The sequence below is a fragment of the Artemia franciscana genome, chromosome 4 (genome assembly GCF_032884065.1).
Source record: "Artemia franciscana chromosome 4, ASM3288406v1, whole genome shotgun sequence".
Lineage (NCBI taxonomy): Eukaryota > Metazoa > Arthropoda > Branchiopoda > Anostraca > Artemiidae > Artemia > Artemia franciscana.
The window spans coordinates 13,723,820-13,746,168 of NC_088866.1; the positions used below are offsets into that span (position 1 = coordinate 13,723,820).

A 22,349-nucleotide genomic window follows, 5' to 3' on the forward strand; every position below is an offset into this window, starting at 1 on the left:
GAAAGATCCTCCCACATAGCCCCCTCCCTCAACCCTACCCCCAAAACCAAAAAAATCCCCCTGAAAACGTCTGTACACTTCCCAATAACCATTATTATATGTAAACACTGGTTGAAGTTTGTAACTTGCAACCCCTCCCCCAGGGACTGTGGGGGAGTAAGTCATCCCCAAAAACATAGTTATTAAGATTTTCGACTATGCCAAACAAAATGGCTATCTCAAAATTTTGATCCGTTGACTTTGGGAAAAAAATGAGCGTGGGAGGGGCCCTCGATGCCCTCCAATTTTTTTGGTCACTTAAAAAGGGCACTAGAACTTTTCATTTCCGTTAGAATGAGCCCTCTTGCGACATTCTAGGACCACTTGGTCGATACGATGACCCCTGGGAAAAAAAAAAAAAAAAACAAAAAAACAAAAAAACAAAAAAACAAACAAATAAACACGCACCCTTGATTTGTCTTCTGGCAAAAAATGCAAAATTCCACATTTTTGTAGATAGGAGCTTGAAACTTCTACAGTAGGGTTCTCTGATACGCTGAATCTGATGGTGTCATTTTCGTTAAGATCCTACGACTTTTAGGGGGTGTTTCCCCCTATTTTCCTAAATAAGGCAAATTTTCTCAGGCTCGTAACTTTTGATGGCTAAGACTAAACTTGATGAAACTTATATATTTAAAATCAGCATTAAAATGCGATTCTTTTGATGTAGCTATTTATATCAAAATTCAATTTTTTAGAGTTTTGGTTACTATTGAGCCGGATCGCTCCTTACTACAGTTCGTTACCACGAACTGTTTGATGAAGCCGTAATAACAGCAAAAAAAAGAAGTTCTATCCATCATGCGTTCCATTCACATGTTTCTCCACTATGCCCATCCTAACCCTCACTTCACCACAGGTTTTAATCAAAGGGTTCTGCTCTCTGTCACATACATAGGAAGGACAGTCTCGATAGGGCTGCCTTAAAGTTCACTTTGGTTGTAAGCCCACATCCCTCTAATCTTACCCCTGTACCCTCTTCTTTAGAATTTTAACTAAGCAAATAAGGCAAAATATTCAGTTTTTTGTTATTTATTTTCATTTCGTTCAAGTTTTCATTCATTCATTTCATTTCATTCATTTCAAAAAGCAAGTTTTTTCGGCTGATAGTAAGTAGCGATATGAAAACCAAAACGAACTGAAATAATTTTGTATATGAGGGGGGGCTACCCCTTCCTCAACCCTTGCTCTTTACGCTAAAATCTTGAAGTTCTTTAGGAATACTTCTTATTCAAATTCAAGGATCCTTGTTTTTGAGCAGTCTTTCTGAAGCAATTATGACAAAAAGGCAAATTTATTGTAAAGAGCAAGGTATCGAGGAGGGGGCAACCTCCCTTATTATTACAAAATTTTCGGCTCGTTTTGAGTTTTAATATTGCTGTATACTTTCAGCTAAAAAAAAAAAACTGTTTTGTTAATCTGAGAATCAGGTCGTCGATCGCACAATTCATTGATCTAGTGTGCAGTATTCAAGTGTGCTTAAATTTTCTTTCATTTACTAGAAAATCAACATATTATTGATTTCTTTTGATCGCTGCAAAAAAAAAAATCCAGGAATACTAGTCTTCTGTGAGTGTTTGGGGCAGTGTAGGCTTTTCCGTTATTTCAAGGAGTTGACTTGCTACTTTCTCAATAAGTTTGGAATAAAATTTATGGCATAAGTTGATAATTTACATAAAATGTATTTATGTACCTTACTTGTATCAAGTTTCTCGTCAGCTGAGTGAATTTTGTTAAACGTCTAAAACGTTAGACACTACGTTATTTGATCCTATCTTATTAGTTTGTTCATATTATTAACTATTTTTTACTCTTCTTCCTGGTTAAAAGTGAGTGTAAATTTTAGTTTGTTCTGTTTTAGAAAGAGAGTGTAGCCTGACATCAAGTTTGACATCTGGCTGCTGACATATATATTTGTTTATCCTAAATAAAACTTTTATCATTACTACTGTTGTTATTATTAGACGAACGTTCAAATAACATTTGTTATTGGGAAGTCTAAAGACATTTCCCGGGGGCGGAGATGACTTTTCTACAGGGGGATTTGTCACGGGGATAATATTCTTTTGGAGTAAACTTTTGAGGGGGGAAGGTGAACTTTCAAGGGGAAATTTAAACCAGGGAATTTTCCAGAATTTTTATAGGAAATTCTTTTTATTTGTCTTACTTTCTCTTTGCCGACTCAAATTTATATGGAGATGTGAAATTTTCCAGGTGAAATTTTACTGAAAGAAGAGGGTTACGGGGGAGGAATTTTTATGGAGGGATTTTCGGTGGGGGGATTTTCAATGAAGAAGGAGCTTGTTTTCCCGCCAATATTCAGAGAACGATCGGAAATTAAATTAAAAAAGCTAGTCTTTTCAACTGAAAGTAAGGAGCAACATCAAAACTTAAAACGAACAGAAATTGTTACGTATATAAGGATATTGACCCCTTTTCAATGCCTCGCTCTTTACGCTAAAGTTTGGCCTCTCGTCCCAATCCTTTAAGGATTGGGACGAGAGGCTGAAACACAAGGGCTATTTAATTAGAGTAAGAAGCTTTTTAAAAAGAACTTTTAGACTTTAGCGTAAAGAGAGAGGTATTGAGGAAGGGGAAATCCCCCTTATATATGCAATAATTTTTGCTCGGTTAAAGTTTTAATATTTCTCCTTACTTTCAGTTGAAAAAATGTGTCCCGGGAGGTTTTCTGGCCCCTAGTCTAACTTCCCTTAACTGCCAAATTGCATTCTAAGTAAGTAGAACTTGTAACACCTCAACAAGTTCCATGTTCTAATATGAAAAAAGACTGAAATCTTGCCACCACTTTCTTCCAAAAATCATTATTACTTGTTTCTTGATATTCAGCAGTAGTTTGTTTTTCTCCCAATATGTTTAAGTTAATTACTCGCTTGTGGCACTATCAGAAAGCTAAATTAGTCTCGGATAGATGGAGACAAGGCGTAATATAGATTGAACCTTCAAGCTCTTATGTCTGTCCACGAAGATGTTTCCCCTGCCTCCATTAAATATTTACCAATCCTACACATTTTTGCAACCATCTCAGAAATAATCAACAGAAGGCAAGTTTTTTCACGCAGTTATTGATTCTAATTGTTTGCCTTTTTTATGCATTGACATAGCAGAACTGATGTGTCTCATTTTCGGTAGTTAGTTCCTTACAGCTCGTCACTTTTTCTTTCTTTATTCTTCTTCTTATGTTTAAAGAGTCTCAAAAAGAAAGAAAGATGGCATTCCTTGTCAAATTTCGTTTGTGATACTAAAAACCTAAATAATTTACAAAAGCAGTCGTGGAAAAACATGACTGCTTTAAGACACCTTCGCAATGAAATTTTACCAATACCTAGATTTAGCTAGTATCAATGCCATAATTTTTCGTAGGTTTTTTAGTCAATCAGAAAATTCTGCGAAAAATCTCATTGGCTCAAATTAGCGCTAGCTAAATCTTGATAATGGTAAATATTCATTGGTCATCAGCCGTTAGCGAAACGTATAGTAGGAATGACAACGGAAGCTCATTGCATGATATAATGTGGAAGTTATATCAGAGCAAATATTTGAGGGCATGTGATCTCATCATTTGCACAAGCTTCAACTAATCATGCTTTTATGAATATTTATGAACACAGATATATTGTTTGATAGTGATTTCGAAAAAAGTATAAAACAAAAAGAGTTCAATACACTTCGGATCCTTATTTCCGCCATAGTTTCATAAAATATCCTACATGTCAAATTTTATACTTATATTGCTATTATCAAAATTTATAAGAATGTTACTGGTTTGTCTCGTATTATACTGTATTTTTCTTTTTTTTCCGTTCCTTTTTTGACTTATTCTCTCCTATCATGTTGGCACAAGGACTGGAGTTTGCATCAAATCAGTGAATTTCAGTATTACTCCACACCCCAAATGGAATCTTTGTTGAACCAAATCTCACGGGAAATAGGATATATTCGTCACTTACCTATGCCTTTTCAAACTTTAGGATCAAATCATTCTCTGTAGAGAATTTGGAAGTGGGAGGCTTTCAAGTCTTGTCGTGAAATCAGCTTTTGTGTTTCAAAACCTCATGTCATTAGCCTAATTGCTAGGTGGGGGAGCGAACAGGTGAGATTCATTCAACCAATTCTGCCAGCAGTCATAGTTCCGTGTGTATGTTGTCGATTTGACCCTTGCATTGGAAGGGCAATTAGCATCAATCAGAAAGGCTTATGAGATCTCAATTAAGTAGAATACAAGTTAACTACCCGGGCTTTAACTGCGTCTTGAGTCCTTTCATTTACAATTCGCTTCCTGGTCCCTCCTTTACTGCAGTTTTGATACCTTTTTTTACTATTAAAAGTAGGAACATGGGCAAGAACCTGAGGGTCCGCACCTTCCCCTTTTAATTCCTAAAGTTTTCCAAGTTTTAAGGAACTTTATTTGGACTATGAAATAATGATACTGCTGCCCCTCCTCCCAGAAAAAAATTCTTCTGTATGTACCAGGCTAAAAGCAAGGGTCAGTTTAGGTTTTGAATTTTTTTCAATAAGGTGCGTCTTCTCATTACCTTTACGGAAGATCCATACCTGCAGACAATCGCCGAGGCCTGTTACAAAGAAAATTGAAATATTAACTCTGTGAACTGAGAGATTTGTACATTGCAGTCTTCCCTGTATCCATTTTCTTGCTTCTTTGTCCAAATAAAATATTTTTAAAGTTGTACAATTCCACGGAAAATATGAAACAAGGCATATGAACGTTTTTCCGTGAGCCATAGTTGCAAGAGCTGCTCCGCAACTGCAACTTATAGGCAACCGTTCTTACAGCCCTGCGAGGGGATCTTGGCATTGAATGTACAGTTTCTTCAACCAATCTAGATTTTAGATGTAGGATAAAGAGGATGGTGTTTGGTGTTTAATCAGATTAATGGAACATTAGTAACTAGTCAACTGAAAAATGTATGTTGAAAATGCCACTTGAGAATTTTCGAAGGGGTAGGGGCCAAGTTCTTCTGGGACTTCTGTTCCACTAGGATTTGAATGGAAGTATTTCTTACTTTCCTCTTTTAAAACATTTTTGTATCAAAAATATCGCCCTGTCTTCTTATCTCCTTTGGGATACCCGTGATGTATGGAATTATTCTATTCAATGGTTTTTAAAATACATAATTTTGAACAGTTCCATAATAAAAGGTTGCAGATCATACTTCCCACTCTTACTCATAAATACTTAATGCTACCTCCGTCTTTACGCCGTCTTATTCCCATCTCCGCCTTTATGCTCTGGTTAGTTACCTTTCCTTCATTGACGAGGAATTCTTAAATGTATTATGGTTCCCACCTTAGGGATGACCTAATATAGAAGGACGTCTATCCCCATAGGAAATTTAAAAACATTAAAAACATTTATATATTCTTTCTGTTTCAGGTGGATGAAAGGACTTCTAAGGTTGAATGACAAATTTAGGAATGGAAAATTCGCCGATGGCTCCCTATGATGATGATATTAAGAAAGCTTCTTTTTATGTTTGGTTTTTGGGGCACCGTGAATGCGGCGGAATACGTGGTGATGATGTGGTCATTCCAGCTTTAAGGTGATTTTTTTTAAGTTTTACAATTTACTTATTTTAATGAAGTTTAACATCATATTTTTCAAATGTCAGTGATTCATTAGGAATAATTTAGCCCTTAGTTTCGTGATTTGAACAATTGGAATACAATTTTTAAAAAATGCAAAATAAATGCACTATTCAAATATTCAGTAAACGAGAGTCAAAAATCATAAGAAAGACAAAATAATCCATCTAAAATGAAATCTAATGGTTTAAGATTCGCTGGAAATTAGTTGTCAAAGTTATAGTGAATGTCGAAGACCTAAGGGATCAATGTTTATTAATTTTTGCATAACAGGGATTTCCAATCTTTCTTTTGGAAATTTTTGCAAAACAACGAGGAGTTTGCTATTCGCCGTGTCAGTACTTGCTGGGTGTCACCTGAAATCTGGAACTTGGCCTTATTAGACTGAAACCTAATTCAAAGCACAAAATAGCCTTTTGATCTTGGAAGTAATTATCAAATTTTAAAAGTCAAAATAGATCCTAAAAACTAAAACAACAATAAATTGAGCCCCCTTTAATCATAGGATTCATCACATCCAAATACTTTAATTTGAATTATTTTGGTTCTGAATTTGAAGCTACGGCCAACTATATGTGCCATACATATTTACGCCACCAGAAACTCTTTTTATACAAAGTATATACAAAATCATAATATTTGAGAGACCCCTACCCCTCTTCCTACCCCTGTAAATGAGCCAGGAATCCGTGCCTATCTCACATAGGACTAAAACAAAAAGTGATCCAACTGAATCAAAGCTATGGAGAGCAATCTTTGTATCAGCAATGATGCAATCAACCTGGCAATTGTTTAAATTGTATTTATAACATCCGCGTTTATTTTAAAATTTATCCTGTTTTCAACAAAAGGCTGTTTTCAATCTTGTAATGGTCTAATTAAAGGATTTAGTTTCGCCTTCCATCTAGTGACTTGTGGTATATCTAATTGAATGTCTTTTGAAATTATAAGGAAATTTAACCTAAAAACAAGAATGAAAAGAATAAGAGCCCAGCCCAACGGATATGCTTACTCATTGTTTGATGAAAAGTGTGTATCCGGAAAAATCATTTTATTACAAAATATATTGCACAATTGCTTCTCTAATCCAATTTTATTATACTAACATACTATATATTTAAATTCATAGATGAATTCCCACACATAAAAAGATAGCAATCCCAGGAAAAACGACAAACTGAATTGCTAATAAAATTATCTCAATTGGAAAAACAAATAAAGATAAAAGTCTAGATTAAAGGGCTCCAAAGAAAAGAAGATCTTAATAACATAAAAGTAGCACCATTAGATTCCTTATTTTACGTACTTTTTAAAATTCATATTCGTGTTTCTGACAATTCGCACAGACCGCCCCAATGGTGGCCCCATATTTAGTTCTAATAATATATTTTTTATGGCACTTGGTATTAACCAAGTGACATATAGCAATCGCAAATTCTGTCGGTCTCTCTGTCTGTCGGTCCCGGTTTTGCTACTCTAGGCACTCCCAGGTAAGCTAGGAAGATGTAATCTATTGATTCTTAGAATTTTGTTAGAGCTCGTACCATATGAGCTCTTGGCTCTTAGCTCTTCTTGCCATATGAGCTCTTTTTATTGACAGGATACACTCCTAACTTACAGATTATTACTGTGAGCTGTCTGATCCAAGACTTTTAAATGAGAAGGGGTACTACTAACCCCTAATTCAACCATGTTTCTTTGAGTTAAGTTAAATAAACATTAAATAATGCTTTGAAAATGGTAATCGTCCCTGAAAAATTGTATTCTACAAATGCTTATTATGGGTTAAGGGGATTGAAGGTCTGAAATATAAACATTTAATTAATGAGTTATGATTTCCACGCTTTTCATGACAAACTTTTCGAACAATTTTTTTTTTATTGGGATGTTCTCATGGACGCTAGTAGGGGACAATGCCCTCGGGAAAACATCAAAACATTTAACGATGTATATAAAGCGGGAAAGAAGAAATGTTACCACTTATATCTTGGCGAGAACAAAGTTCCTCTTAGCCCTTACCCCTCTCCATTTTAGAGGTGTTTCTTGTTCATTTTAGAAGATGTGCAATCCTACATAATTGTGCATAATTTTATCAAACACCAAGTTCGATCCACTTAGTTAAATGAAGCTTCGAAATAAATGTTTATGTTAATCGATTATTTTGTATGAACTGCGCTATTCTTTAGGAACGAATGTGCCACCCTGCCACATTACTTCCTCTGAGAGAAGCTTTATACATTCTAATAATCCTAAATCAATTGACTATCTCAGAATTTTCAATTAGTAGCAACTTTGCTATCGTTGACATAGAATTGTGGTTTTGTCCCAGAAAATGGCAGAACAGACCCATCTGCTGGGCCACAATCTCTGGCCACTCTAAAAAGGGCCCTAGAACTTATAATTTCCATTCGAATGGGCCTTCTCCTGATTTTCTAGAACTATTAGTTTGGTGCGGTCACGAGTGGCGTTAATTCTCAAAGATGGGCGGTAGGGGCGAAATTCATTTTCCAATATCTATGGGTGAGGGGGGCAATCGGTCATTTTTTCAATTTGTTTAATGAAATTACAAAAAAGGCATTTTAAATGAAAATGGTTTCTCAAAATCAAGCAGGGGAAGGGGGGAAAATGTAGGGGAAGCTAAAAACCCCACTGCCTCCCCTCCAATCGACGCCACTTCTGTGAGGAAAACAAAACAACAAACTTCCTTGATCTTACTCATCTTAAAAATGCATAACTCTACATTTGTATAGAAGCTTGATACCACTTTCATTAAGATCGCTTGCCCTTTTCAGGGGGGAAGGTCCATTTAAAAAAAAACAGCAAATTTCTACAAACTCTTAGCTTTTGATGGGTAACTTTAAACTTGATGAAATATTTTATATTTGCAATCACAAAAAAGCTGGTTCTTTTGATCTGTATTTCATTATCAAATTTCCTTTTTCAAAGTTTCGGTTACTATTAGCCCGTGTAGTCTCTTTCTTACAGTTAGTTACCATGGATGATTTACTTCCTTCCTGATTCAGGTCGAGAATGCCACTCCTTTGGCACCTTTCAAAGAATTACAAAGACATTTTAGTCTTGCGTGTGACTTTTTATTTAATTATTTTCCTTTTTGTCTTTCCTCTATTACTATCAGTATTTCTTTGGGTCCAATAGGAACTCATTTCCATTCTAGAAAATATTCGGGCGGCTGAGCACTATCGGGCCCCTCTATATCTCTCTCCCTATTTATATATTTTCACATATATATATATATATATATATATATATATATATATATATATATATATATATATATATATATATATATATATATATATATATATATATATATACTAGCTGTTTCGCGCCACCCCAACACCTAGTTGGTGTGGGCGCTTCGCCACCCCCCAAGCCCCCCCCGCGCGCGTAAGTCGTTACGCGCCATATTAGTTACGTGCCATTGTAGTTGTGTCCCTGTGTCCCACCTGTGAATATAGACATATATATATATATATATATATATATATATATATATATATATATATATATATATATATATATATATATATATATATATATATCATTCTCTTTTTTGGTTTCTTATTGTTTGTGAGTTAGTGTTTAAATAGCAGGTGCATCATCCCTTTCCTTTACAGACTGCAGAACCCGTGGGAGGATCAATGCCTTGGGTCTGTCTATATATATATATATATATATATATATATATATATATATATATATATATATATATATATATATATGTATATATATATATATATATATATATATATATATATATATATATATATATATACATATATACATACATCTATATATATATATATATATATATATATATATATATATATAGATATATGTATATATATATATATATATATATATATATATATATATATATATATATATATATATATATATATATATATATATATATATATATATATATATATATATATATATATATATATATATATATATATATATATACATACATCTATATATATATATATATATATATATATATATATATATATATATTTTTATATATATATATATCTTATGCATAGTACTAAACCTTCTTTTAACATAGGACTCTCATCGAAAAGGAAAAACAGGATGAACCACCAAAAATCACGCTCCAAATTTCCTCCAGAGGACTTAAAGTCGTTCAAACTGTTCAGAAAATCAGTGGTCAGAAAACAGTTTATGAAGTTGTAAAACAAGCCATCCCACAAACGTCTCTCACATACGTATGTCAAGGTGATGGTGATAATAGTGATGTTGTCTCGTGCATTATTTTGTCCATAAATACAAGCACGAAATCTCCAGTGAACGTTCATGTTTTCCGCTGTGACTCCGAGGAAACAGCCACTTATCTCTATAGTCGCCTCGTGAGCATAACACAAAAACCAGAAAATAAACGAAAGATTGATGAGCTTGAGCAAAAATTGAAAAGCCAAGGATTAGTTAATGATAAATTTGGGAGCCGCGTGAGTTTGTGTGAAAAGAAAATTGGTACAATATCTAAGTTTCCAGAACGAGAAAGAGTTGCATTGTTGCATGATAGTCTTGCTGCTGAGCTGCGGGATAAGCTCAGGAGTGCTCAAAGAACACCGCAAATTATAACACCAAATAAGGATTATATTGAAAAAAAGAAGGCAAAGCGTCTCTCAGTGACTGAAGCTAGAGTGATAAAATCTATTGAGACTCGAGATGTTAGTAGTGGAAATTCGAGTGGTATTGGATCTGACGACGCTGCCAGTCCAGTTCTAGAACTCAAATCTCCAAGAAGCCTAAGTGCAGATTCAGTCCCTTCTGGTAAGATTCTCATTGTTTTATTTTTGTTGAAATTTATGGCTGAGGAGATTTATGCAGGGACATTAGCTTATAATCATTAAGTAACGTTCCTAGGAATTTAAACTGTCTTTCATGATTTCAACAGTACCTGCGACCAAGTACAAAGTGAACAATGTCCCATAATAACCGAAATTCTTAAGTCCTATTTTTTTAAATTACTCTAGCGAGGAAAATTCCCTGACTGACGTTGAATAGGCAACAGTAATCAGCGTTTATTCAGATTCAACAAAAAATAATTTTTGATTACGAAAGGAAATAAGGAAAACAACAATATTGCTAAGGTAGCACTGAAGTTCGTCCTTTTGTTCACTAGTTATAGCAGTTAAATGGAAGATGGTAGAAAAATGTTATGGACTCATTAGAATTAAATGATTAAATCTAAAAGGCTTTTTTTACGTTCTTCTCGATAGTGCCAGATTAAAGCGATACTCCCATCTGGGAAATAAGTGGACCTTCAAAAATGTAGAAAGGGGGAAAGAAAAATATTGCAAATTTAAATCCTGGTAAAAAGAAAACTTTCGGTATTGCTTGCCCCCAGGGCGCTATTGGGTTGAAACGCTCCGAACTTGGCCACTGAAATCGTCGGTGCCAAAAACTCTTTACATGGGATAGTCTTTCATTTCGAAAATAACAGAAAATTGTATTTTAACTTAAATAGTGCTGTTGTGTCTACTTTTTTTCAAGCTCTATTAGGCTGCTGGTGGATCATGCCTATGGCTGAGAGGTGTGAGAACGCCCCAGTTCCTGTCTATAAGCAGAAAGGCAGTTTTTAAGGATAAGTCCATACTAAATGTAATAAAAAGACAACAAAAGAAAATATTTTCGGATAAAATTCATGCAAAAGATCTGATATGGTCCAAAATTTTACATTATATGGTCCTTTCTATTTTAACAAAAAGAAAAATACTTTCTGACTAGAATCTGCCTTAAATGAAACTCTTCTTTTCGGAAAAGATGCGGTCTTATTTTTTAAAGAAAATTTTATCCATTTTAAGGAACTTTTCCTGTCAGGGTTGTTACGTACTTTATAAGTAACTAGAAGCTAGCAAAAGTAAAAAAAATCTTGTGAAATTAAAGAGCAAAATCGAAACCAAAGACGAAAAAATACCATCGGTTCTCAGCCTATGCAACGAAAAACTATAAAATTGTTGCAAATTAACTATACACATTTTTGTATAATAACGGAAAACCAGCTCTTTACTGACAGCACGAACCTCAAGCATACAAAAAAAGAACGCTATTCTTACACTTAAAAAGTTGTTAAATGCACTTGGGACTTAGGAACCGATTTATAGGGCTATTCAAAAGTCTCTCAGCAACCTTGATCTCGCAACTGATTGCGAGCATAGAATTAAATTTTTCAGAATTTTCCACAAATATTGAATAAATCAAAAGTTAATTTCGAAATGTCATCAGGCTGCCTATTAATGCATTTTCGTGATATTTTACATCAGGAGTAAATATGAAGGTGAAGACTACGAAAACACAGAATTGACCTCCAAGTTATTAGAGTTTCAAGTTATGAAGGGAATTCCAAGTGTTGATATGTGTTGGTGTGAAAACTTTTGAGGGAGCTCATTCGATTGAAGATTGAACAATCTAGAGGCCTTTTTAAGAGTCAAAAGTGATTAGAGGACAAACCGTACCCCTTCCTTGTCCTCCTTTGCTACCCATCCTCCATATTCTCCCAACCCCCTCTGATATCAAATTTTGAGACAACCATTTTTTTCAAAATGATTGAAAGATCCAATAAATACGGATATATCTGTAAACAAGCATCAATTGTTTACAGATATAGACTTTCTAGGATCATTTATTGGGTCGATAAGAATTTAACGTTTAGATGTGAGGAGAGGGGGAAAGAGCGCCAATAAATGAGCAAAAGAGCTTTGTTTCAGATTAGGAAATTACTGTGCAAATAATTGTTCTGAGAAACGTTCCCCTTCGCAAAAATGGCTCTTAATTTTTTTTTTCAGTCCGATCAAAACCTATACTCTTAGTCTACAGGCTAAGGTGGTAATAATGCAAAATAAGAAACGTTTGTCCCCTCCTACAAAACCGGGTCCGACAAAGGGCCAGAAGACAGTAAAAGAAACTTTTCCCTCGGCTACTTCGTATGGAAGTGGTGGCTGTAGAAACATGTAAAGGGGATCGTTCGGTTAGAAATTTGAAGTTCTAGTACCCTTTTTTAGGGCCAAAAGGGATTGGTGGGCAGCTAGCCTCCCTTACGCGCCCTTGTCTGTTGCTCCTCTCCCTGTAACACCCCATGCTCAATATTTTTAGATAGAGCACGATGAGGGATGCTATGTATCATCAGTTTTTAAACTATATACAGAATCTTCGGATTGCTTAGGGGATCGAGTTTCAATTTACGGAAGGCGGAGCAGGGTACGATTGGAACTTAAATTTTTATTTTGGCGATGGGGGGGGTGACACTGTGTGGATTTACATCATCAAAATAGCATATTTGCAATGTCCCGGGAATAGTTTGGGGGATGAAGTAGAAACTTTCCGGATGCAGTTCGGGAAAGGAAGGAGGGGCGGTGGGGGAAGGTGATTTAAAATTTATGCTAGGGGACGTGAAAGTAGCTAAACAAACTTTTCTTTGGTCTATCACAACGTTTCTGCTCTATAAGTTTCTATGGAAATCCAGACACTGTTTAGTAGCGAGTTTTCCAAGAGACACGTCGTGTTTCCAAGTTAACGAAATGAAAAAAAAGAATAGGGCATTAGACTTTACAGTCCCTACCAGTGGTGCTGATCTCCATTTCTTGGCCATTCAGCCAGGAAGTGCAAGGGGGGTTGGGGCCAACCATCCTGTGCTTTCGCACACCCTTCCTGAAGCCTCTGCTATAGCTTGGGAACGTTTCGGGAATGGAGTTGAAACTTTCAGGTACTATAGAAGAAGTTAGGGGGCTGGGGACTTAAATAATATCCTTGGAGGATAGGCTAGAAATGTTGTGTTTCTAATTTATCTAAAAGTTTCTGCATTATAAGACACTAGGAGAATTAGAATCTTTTTACGTATAAATAGCATGGTAAAGCAAAAGACAATTTGTAGTACGAGTTGTCAAAATAAGGTGTCTAAAATGTCTCTGGAAATTCTTGGGGTCTCAATTTGAGACTTTCAAAGAGTGTTAAGGAGGCAAGTGAATCTTAAGTTTTGGCTGAGGAGAGAGGGAAGAGGAGGGTGCCTAAAAATATTTGTTCTTATATCGACCTAAATTATTGGCACTATAAGTCTCCAAGGGTGCTATTGTAATCTACTCACGGTTAAGTAGCGAGGTAAATAAGAAGGTATTATGTCTTGCCAAGTGATCAAAACAGCGTATCTGCAGTATCCTGGGAACGATTTTGGGAATTAAATCGAAACTTTCAGGGAGTATTGGGGGAGAGGGAAAGTGATCATCGAGTCTTGAATCAGGGGTATAGGACATAAGGTAAAGGTTTAAATCTTTGGTCTCCAATCAGTTTTAAGTTTTTGGCTCTATGAGCTCCTGTTGGACTAGAATCTATTATTGGTGAACTACACAGACACAGACCCAAAATTTGACAAATGGGTAAAAAAAATCTTAATATTGTATCTGCTTTATCTCAGGAACAACATCGGTAATGGAGTTAAAATTTTAAGGTTGGCTGGGTGGGGCATCAATTAGACCTTGAATTTTGGCTTAAGGGGAGGGGTAAAGATAAACCGAAAGAAAGTATTTATTCATGGTGTCAAAATGCAATATACAATATTTTAGAAATGACAAGTTGGGATCGAGCTAAAACATTCCGAGCGTTGAGATAAAAAGGAGGGGGGTTTTATTTAGAGGAGGAGAATGTTGTGTCCAACATATGTGTGTTTGTAATCCACTTAAAAGTATTGGCAAGAAGAGCTCCAGTGGAACTTAGAATATAGTCATGGTGAAGCAGTGAGGTAAATAACAAACACAGGTGGCCTGCCCGAGCTATGAAAATAGCGTATCTGTGATTATTGGGGACAATTGAAGGATCGAGTTAAACCTTCAGGAAGTGGCTGTGGAGAGCAAATAGAACTCAAATTTGAGTTCAGACCCTTCACTTTCCTTTGAAAAGCTTCAATTTTTGGAAAACATTTTTGTATCATTTTCTTTAATTAACTTCATGCAAAAGACATTAGCCTATAATTTCAAAAATTAGAATCCAGTAGAAAAGACACTAGAGAAAACGGGACATTTACAATGATTTGACAAAACAAAACTAATTTACTGTTATTAATATCTACTTAAACTCTGGCTGATTTTGCAATTAATTATCCTGTTGGCACATATGTAAACACCGATTACAATAGCCATAATAATAATGAAAAAAAAATCCCCCCATAGGTCATTCTCCTCTGCCAGGGTACACTTCAGCTGCTATAGTGTCAAAAATGACAGATTATTTGAGAAGGTTGTTGCTATCAGCACTTTTTTTTTGAATGATATGTGTTTCTGCCGTTCCTAGACTGAACTGGTTGGAGTACGATTTACTGGCTTGAGACTAGAATCGTTGAAAACAATTTTAACGGAAACATTTCTTGCGTTAATAACATAAGACAAAAGTTAATTGACACTGTAAAGTCAAATATACATATAAGCTTATATGTATATGCATGAACATATACGCTAGCTTTACGCTTAGCTAGACACGATGCCAAGGGATAACCATTACTATTTACCAATCATAATTAATTTCTTCTTTGACACTTACTTTAATTGGTCCAGAGTGAAAATTAAATAAAAAAAACAAGTTTTTTAAATGAAAGTAAGGAGCGACATTAAAACTTAAAACGAACAGAAATTACTCCGTATATGAAAGGGGCTTTTCCTTCTCAACGCCCCGCTCTTTACGCTAAAGTTTGACTGTTTCGCTTAACTCTACATTTATAAACTTCAGCGTAAAGAGCGGGGCGTTGAGAAGGAAAAGCCCCTTTCATATACGGAGTAATTTCTGTTCGTTTTAAGTTTTAATGTCGCTCCTTACTTTCATTTAAAAGACTTGTTTTTTTTTATTTAATTTCTGAACGTTTTTGAATCAATGCATGTTTTGATTTTGGCTCTCCGCAGAGGAATAATTAAAACGAAATTTGTATATTTATTTATTTTTTTTGGCTAAATGGCTTTCTCATAATTTTGATCGAATGATTTTGAGAAAAAAGAGCGGGGGAGGAAGCCTAGTCGACCTCCGATTTTCGGTTAATTAAAAAGGCAACTAGAACTTTTAATTTTTTACGAATCTTTTTATAAGTAAAAGATATACGTAACTTATAAATTAGCTTCCGTAAAGAACTTTTGTATTCTCATGTTTTATTACATATATGAGGGGGTTCGCCCCCTCGTCAGTACCTCGCTCTTTACACTAAAGCTAAATTTTATCCTAATTCATTAAGAATGGCCCCTGAATCACAAAAGCCGCAGAATAAATAGTTGAAATTACTAAAAATACTTTAGCGTAAAGAGCGAGGTATTAGGAGGAGGTGTGCCTCTCATATGGGTAATAATTTCTGTTCGTTTTAAGTTTTAATGCTGCTGCTTACTTCCAGCTGAAAAAAAAACTTTTTCATATTTACTTTTTCATTGTTTTTTTAAGTAATGCTAGTAAATCCTGCACTCCCTTCATGGGAATTTTCTTCCCCCATGACAAAGTCCTCGATGGAAAGTTCCCCCAGCATATCCCCCTTTTCTCAACCCCTGCTCTCCAACCAAAAAATCCTCCTGAAAACGCCTGTACACTTCCCAATAACCATTACTATATGTAAGCACTGGTCAAAGTTTTGAACTTGTAACCCTCCCATGGGGACTGTGGGGGAGTAAGTCGTCCCCAAAGACATAGTTATAAGGTTTTTCGACTACGCTGAATAAAATGGCTATCTCAGAATTTTGATCCGTTGACTTTGGGAAAATAATTAGCGTGGGAGGGGGCCTAGGTGCCCTCCAATTTTTTTGGTCAGTTAAAAAGGACACTAGAACTTTACATTTCCGTTAGAATGAGCCCTCTCGCAACATTCTAGGACAACTGGGTCGATACGATCAGCCCTGGGAAAAAAAAAACAAACAAAAAAACAAACCAACACGCATCCGTGATCTGCCTTCTGGCAAAAAATATAAAATTCCACATTTTTGTAGATAGGAGCTTGAAACTTCTACAGTAGGGTTCTCTGATACGCTGAATCTGATGGTGTGATTTTCGTTAAGATTCTATGACCTTTAGGGGGTGTCTCCCCCTATTTTCTAAAATAACGCAAATTTTCTCAGGCTCGTAACTTTTGATGGGTAAGACTAAACTTAATGAAACTTATATATTTAAAATCCAATTTTTTTGGTCAGTTAAAAAGGACACTAGAACTTTACATTTCCGTTAGAATGAGCCCTCTCGCAACATTCTAGGACAACTGGGTCGATACGATCACCCCTGGAAAAAAAAAAAAAAAAAAAAAACAAACCAACACGCATCCGTGATCTGCCTTCTGGCAAAAAATATAAAATTCCACATTTTTGTAGATAGGAGCTTGAAACTTCTACAGTAGGGTTCTCTGATACGCTGAATCTGACGGTGTGATTTTCGTTAAGATTCTATGACCTTTAGGGGGTGTCTCCCCCTATTTTCTAAAATAACGCAAATTTTCTCAGGCTCGTAACTTTTGATGGGTAAGACTAAACTTAATGAAACTTATATATTTAAAATCAGAATTAAAATGCGATTCTTTGGATGTAGCTATTGGTACCAAAATTCCATTTTGTAGAGTTTTGGTTACTATTGAGCCGGGTCGCTCCTTACTTACAGTTCGTTACCACGAACTGTTTGGTGACCAATAATTGATGTCTAGCTAAGCAGAGGTGTTGAAAGGGCTTTAAGAAAAATGGTGTTTGAATGAAAAAAAGCAATTGAACTTTTACTATTAGATAATCTAACACAGGGATTTTTTTGGGGGGAGGGTTTACGCAAAAGAACCTTCAAAAAACCCATACAAAATGTTTATATCAATTTTTGTTATGTTTTTACGAGCCAGACAAACATTTCAGGGGATGGTCAAACCCCCTAGCCCCCTGGATACGGCCTTGCACCCATGCCTTTGCGAGGATTCCAAATTATACAAGTGAGTGCTCGCTACAGTATTTAATAGACTGTTAATTTAATCCTTGTGCATGTCCTATTAGAATATAACTTCTATTATTATACTGGTATTGGGTAATTTTAATTTCTTTATTCTTTAAGATATTAGCGTCGCAGAGCTGAGCTCACTTTGTAAGTTTCGTGTTTACTAGGGGACTCCTTAAAACTGAGAATTAATTCACCAAAATAATGAACCCAATGTTCATTACTGAATAATCGATGTTCTTAAAGCTAACTTTAGTGGCTCAAAACTAGAATCTACTTTAACGCATTATCCATATTGAAGTATACAGCTAAACAAATTAAATTCCGAGGTTTTTTTTTCATCCCACGATTTCTCCCATCTAATCACAACGAGTAGAGTCTCGTCTTGATTGACATCATTGGCCCTGCCAGGAATATGGCCGGCTTTGATTTGACAGCCGCAGTTTTTGGCATTTTTTTGGAAGTTTTTAAACGTTAAATCGGACCTTTTGCAAGACACCCCAAAAAGTGTGCGTGCGTACCACATGTAAGGGTACCTAATGAAACGACTTTAAGATACTGACATATTTTTATTGATGTTTAGAATAAGCTTAGAATAAAAAAAAAATAGATGCAGAGATAGATCTTTGAGCTTCTTTACAAGTCTTTATTTACATTTGAGCTGAGTGCATTTGAGCTATAAAAAAAACAACTAATCTTTAATATATTTGAAATTGTTATTGAAAGGACGAGAACAAGGAAAGGTTACTAAAATTTCTTTAATCATGACTCTTTAGATTTTCAAAAGGTGTTCGTGACCCCCTGTCTTATCTGCAATGTTTGAAAATAAAAATAAGGGATTCACGATATATATTATTTTCAGGCCAAGCAAAAGTGGTGTTAATTTTATTCAGTAGGCCTATTTATTTTCTTATATATGCTCACCATGTGTTATTATCTTTGGTTGAGTTTTGTCATGGCAAATCTCATGTCATCTTGCACATCCACATCATTTCTGGCTTTTGTCTAGATCTGCAGAAGAGATTAATACCCGCTTCTACAAAGGTAAGCAGAAGCATATGGCACTAATGTTCAAAAGAAATCATTGAAACAACTGGATACGAATGACGCTTGAAAACCAAAGCTAAAACAGCGATTATTCTTGAAATATGTATATCGCTCTCTGGCGAGTTATTTCGTTGCTCTTTGAATTCATCATGAATTTTGGCAACATCGAAAGACAGATGAAATAGCTTCGAACAAAAGCAGCTTCTTGTTCAGATAATTCCAGGAGATATTACTGAATTTCAGAGTAGGAGGCATGGAAGTAGCTACTAATTTCCTCCCTTATCCGAACTCCTCCTTTCTGATTCTTTACCGGTGGAGAGGTGTGCAAACTTGGTAAATTTTTCAAGGTTCACTATGCGTTTCCTCTTTAGAAATAAAAGCACAGATGTTATCTTTGAAGTAAGTCATGTAAGCTCCTTTACCTTAAAGATTTAAATTAAGCCTATTTACTTGATCTAATATGTCACATAGATGAGCCACGCTTTGGATCCAGGTTTCGTCAGTAAACTATTTCGTAAACTCATGCTTTTCTTCTGTGTGTAAGGACTGTTTGATTTCGTTTTCTATGCAAAAGACATGGCCAACAACATTTTGTTTTGATAGCCAGCAAGTCCCAGTGTAGAAACAAATAACTCCGTCGTCAAAGATTATAGTTGTAAGAACAGGTAAGTGATGATTGTTCATGAATGATTGTTCATGATGAATAATTCATGATTGTTACCAAAGAGTCCGATACTTCCTGAAAAAAATTGCAAGGGTCTTAAAGGTAGCAAGGGCGAATCGATAAGCAATGTAGGACATTTGCTTCGGTTACTGTACAACCTCTTTAATCTTGGTCTGAAAGTCCTATCTCGATCCAAGTAAGGCTTGCCATCCTTCGGTACATATTCACAAGTAAGTTGTCATTGTAAGCTATTATTTTCAAAGAAGAAACTTATCATCTCCTTGCCGTTTTTACATTTTGTACTTTTAGTTCTCTACAAATCTTAAATTCTTCTTTGATATCCACTAAGTACATATGTCTCATGAAAACGAGCCATTGAGAACAGGAACTAAGACAGGCAAGCTCGTCAAGTTAAAAGAAAAGATGCCTTTATTTCACACCCATGTACTGCCTGAAACGAATCTGTTGGATAAAGGTCTCTTTTGCGTTTTAATTTCACTTGCTTCTCCGCGAACTAATTTAATCGAATTTATTAAACAAGGTTTCATTAGGGTTCCCGCAATTTCCCGCAATTATGTGGGACTTTTTATTTTTGGTAACTTCCAAAGCCAGTTCACGTGATGCCTGAGCTACAGTTAGGTTTTGTTTTGAAGTGTCCCATTTTGTTTTGAGCCTCGTTTTGCTTGAAAATGTCCAAGTTTGTTTCAATATGTTCGTAATGCTTTGTTTCTAAGTAACATTTGAGATTTAAGGGTTTCGTTCTACGACCTATTCAAAATAGTTCGTATTTCAGAAAGTATACTTAGTAGACAAATTCTGACTTTCCATTGGACTCGCCATGTCAAGATCAGTTGAGGTCCATCTTTAATTCAAAATCGAATTTTGCTGTAAAAACTAGGTTTTAATAGAGAACAACTGTGTTATCTTGCATATACTAGGCAATTGTAGGCAGGGGCAAAACTTCGATTTTGAGTTAGGGGGGCATAAAAAAATATCAGTCGACAAATGCTGACACAGAAACTAATCTGAACTAAAACATAAACTAAATTCTAAGGTGCTACACACCGACAACTTGCAGCTTTGGGTGGGGGCCCCTCCCCCTTAGCTGCGCCCCTGATCGTAGGCATTGCATAGATAGCAAATTCTTTGTCAAATGTAGGTTATTCATTGTTGAAGCGTTCATAACGGTAACCTTTCATTATTTATTACAAAATCGTGACGTTATAGTTTGAAATGTTAAAAGACATGCTTGAAGATAAACGCGAAATCTGTGGAAAAAGTAACCAGCAACCTAAATTTACTCACGAAGACTCATTAAAATCATTAGCATATGCTAATAAGCATTTCATCATTTATGTATAGGTAGACAGGCAAGTGAATAGCAATAAAATTATTATATTGCCAAAAGCCTACGGGCTATGCGGCTCCCACAGTAAACATTCGCACGAGTTAAATTTTGCCGATTTAATGTAGACCGATCCGATGAAAGATCACGGAAGCAAAATATCTTGGGCCCAAACTGGGGCTGGGTACACTTTTTTTTTTAATCTGGGCCTTTCATTGAATCTATTGTAAACTTTTTTTCTTTCAGCCATTTATGCACCTTTTCTGAACTGAATAAAAAATTTAATAAATTCACAGCTGCACACGTGTGGTTTTGCCAAATTTCCTGTTTTTGCTGTTCTCGTGAAGTTGGAACTAATTCAGAACAGACGAGTTTGGCTAGTATAGTTTATGATGCCCTTGACGGGTATAAAACAAACCTTAGGGGTCTACTCACTACATGATAAAGTCTGAGTATACTAGAAACTGTGAACTAATTCTAGTATTTGTTTTCGATCACCGACGACAATGGATTTAAAATATAGGACTGTTACTAAAGACACGTATTCAAGGAAGGGAGAGGGTTCACTGAAATATCGGGACTCTTACGGATTTTTTAAACTTACTTATGTTTTCAGTAAAATACATGTTTTTTATGACTCCAATTCCCGGAGCGATTTATGAAATGCCGATTTTACGGTACATTTTGCTAGTCGTGGAATCCTAAAAAAGTATTTTCTTTATGAACATTATTTTCATCTTTTATTTTGTTTTGTGGTTCCAACAAACAAATCACATTTCAGAAATATTGGATCCTATAGATGCATAGAAATTTTTCCAATAAGAGCAGCAACCCGATGGGGGCAAGGGGTCACGTATTATGTTAGAACTTACCTTTCAACTATTTTTCTTGGAGGGTAGCAAGTTTCCTAGTTATAACTGTCTTCTTTGCCCTCCTTATTTTCTTCCATGGCTACAGGTTAATAAGTGACCCAAAACCGGCGAAGGAATTTTTTTTTGTTATTTCTTTTACCTATTTATTTCTTTTTGTTCTATTTTTTACCTATCTATAAATAGACAACAAACAACCAACGAAATTCTGTTGGAAAAAGAGAAGGTAAAAATATATGATTTTAGTGGTTTAGTAAGGTGCTTACTGAATTGTAGCTACAAACTGTATGCACAATGTACATATATGGATAGTTCGATGAAAGCAATTTTAATTAGAGCCCATTAGATCCTAGTATAGGCTAGTCTCATCGGTCAATTTAAAAATCCAAGTGTGCAAAGAACCGAAGAGACAGATTGATATTTAAACAGTACCCAAGGGAAGGGGTTTCAAAACTGTCATTTGTAAAAACTATCTTACTTTCATGGACTCAGTACAGTTCGAGAAATCTACGCGTGGAACGACTAAAATCACGTAAGACCAAATCTGGGGTTAAATAAGAGTGAAAACAGGTAAAATTGACTAGGTTTTTTTTAACTCTATTAACAAAGAATTAGGAGGGCATAGTCTCTTTCTTATTGATTGTATAGGCCTATGAAGAAGACAAGCTTCTATTTGCCTTTCTGTTTTGTTGAGTTCTGGAAAATACTTTGTTGCAATCCTCACCTTCTTTGCGATTAAATAAAAAAAACAAGTTTTTTCAACTGAAAGTAAGGAGTGACATCAAAACTTAAAACGCAC

At 35.4% G+C, this 22,349-nt stretch overlaps 1 protein-coding gene across 1 annotated transcript in view; it reads left to right on the forward strand.

Annotated features, from left to right (window-relative positions):
• The window catches only part of LOC136026025 (uncharacterized), a 68,338-nt gene that overhangs the window by 14,217 nt on the left and 31,772 nt on the right, over nucleotides 1-22,349 (forward strand). Inside the window, exons 2-3 of the mRNA XM_065702182.1 lie at nucleotides 5,453-5,618; nucleotides 9,755-10,482. Coding sequence (XP_065558254.1) covers nucleotides 5,479-5,618; nucleotides 9,755-10,482 — 868 coding nt within the window. The 5' untranslated portion in view covers nucleotides 5,453-5,478. The remainder of the gene's footprint in view (nucleotides 1-5,452; nucleotides 5,619-9,754; nucleotides 10,483-22,349) is intronic.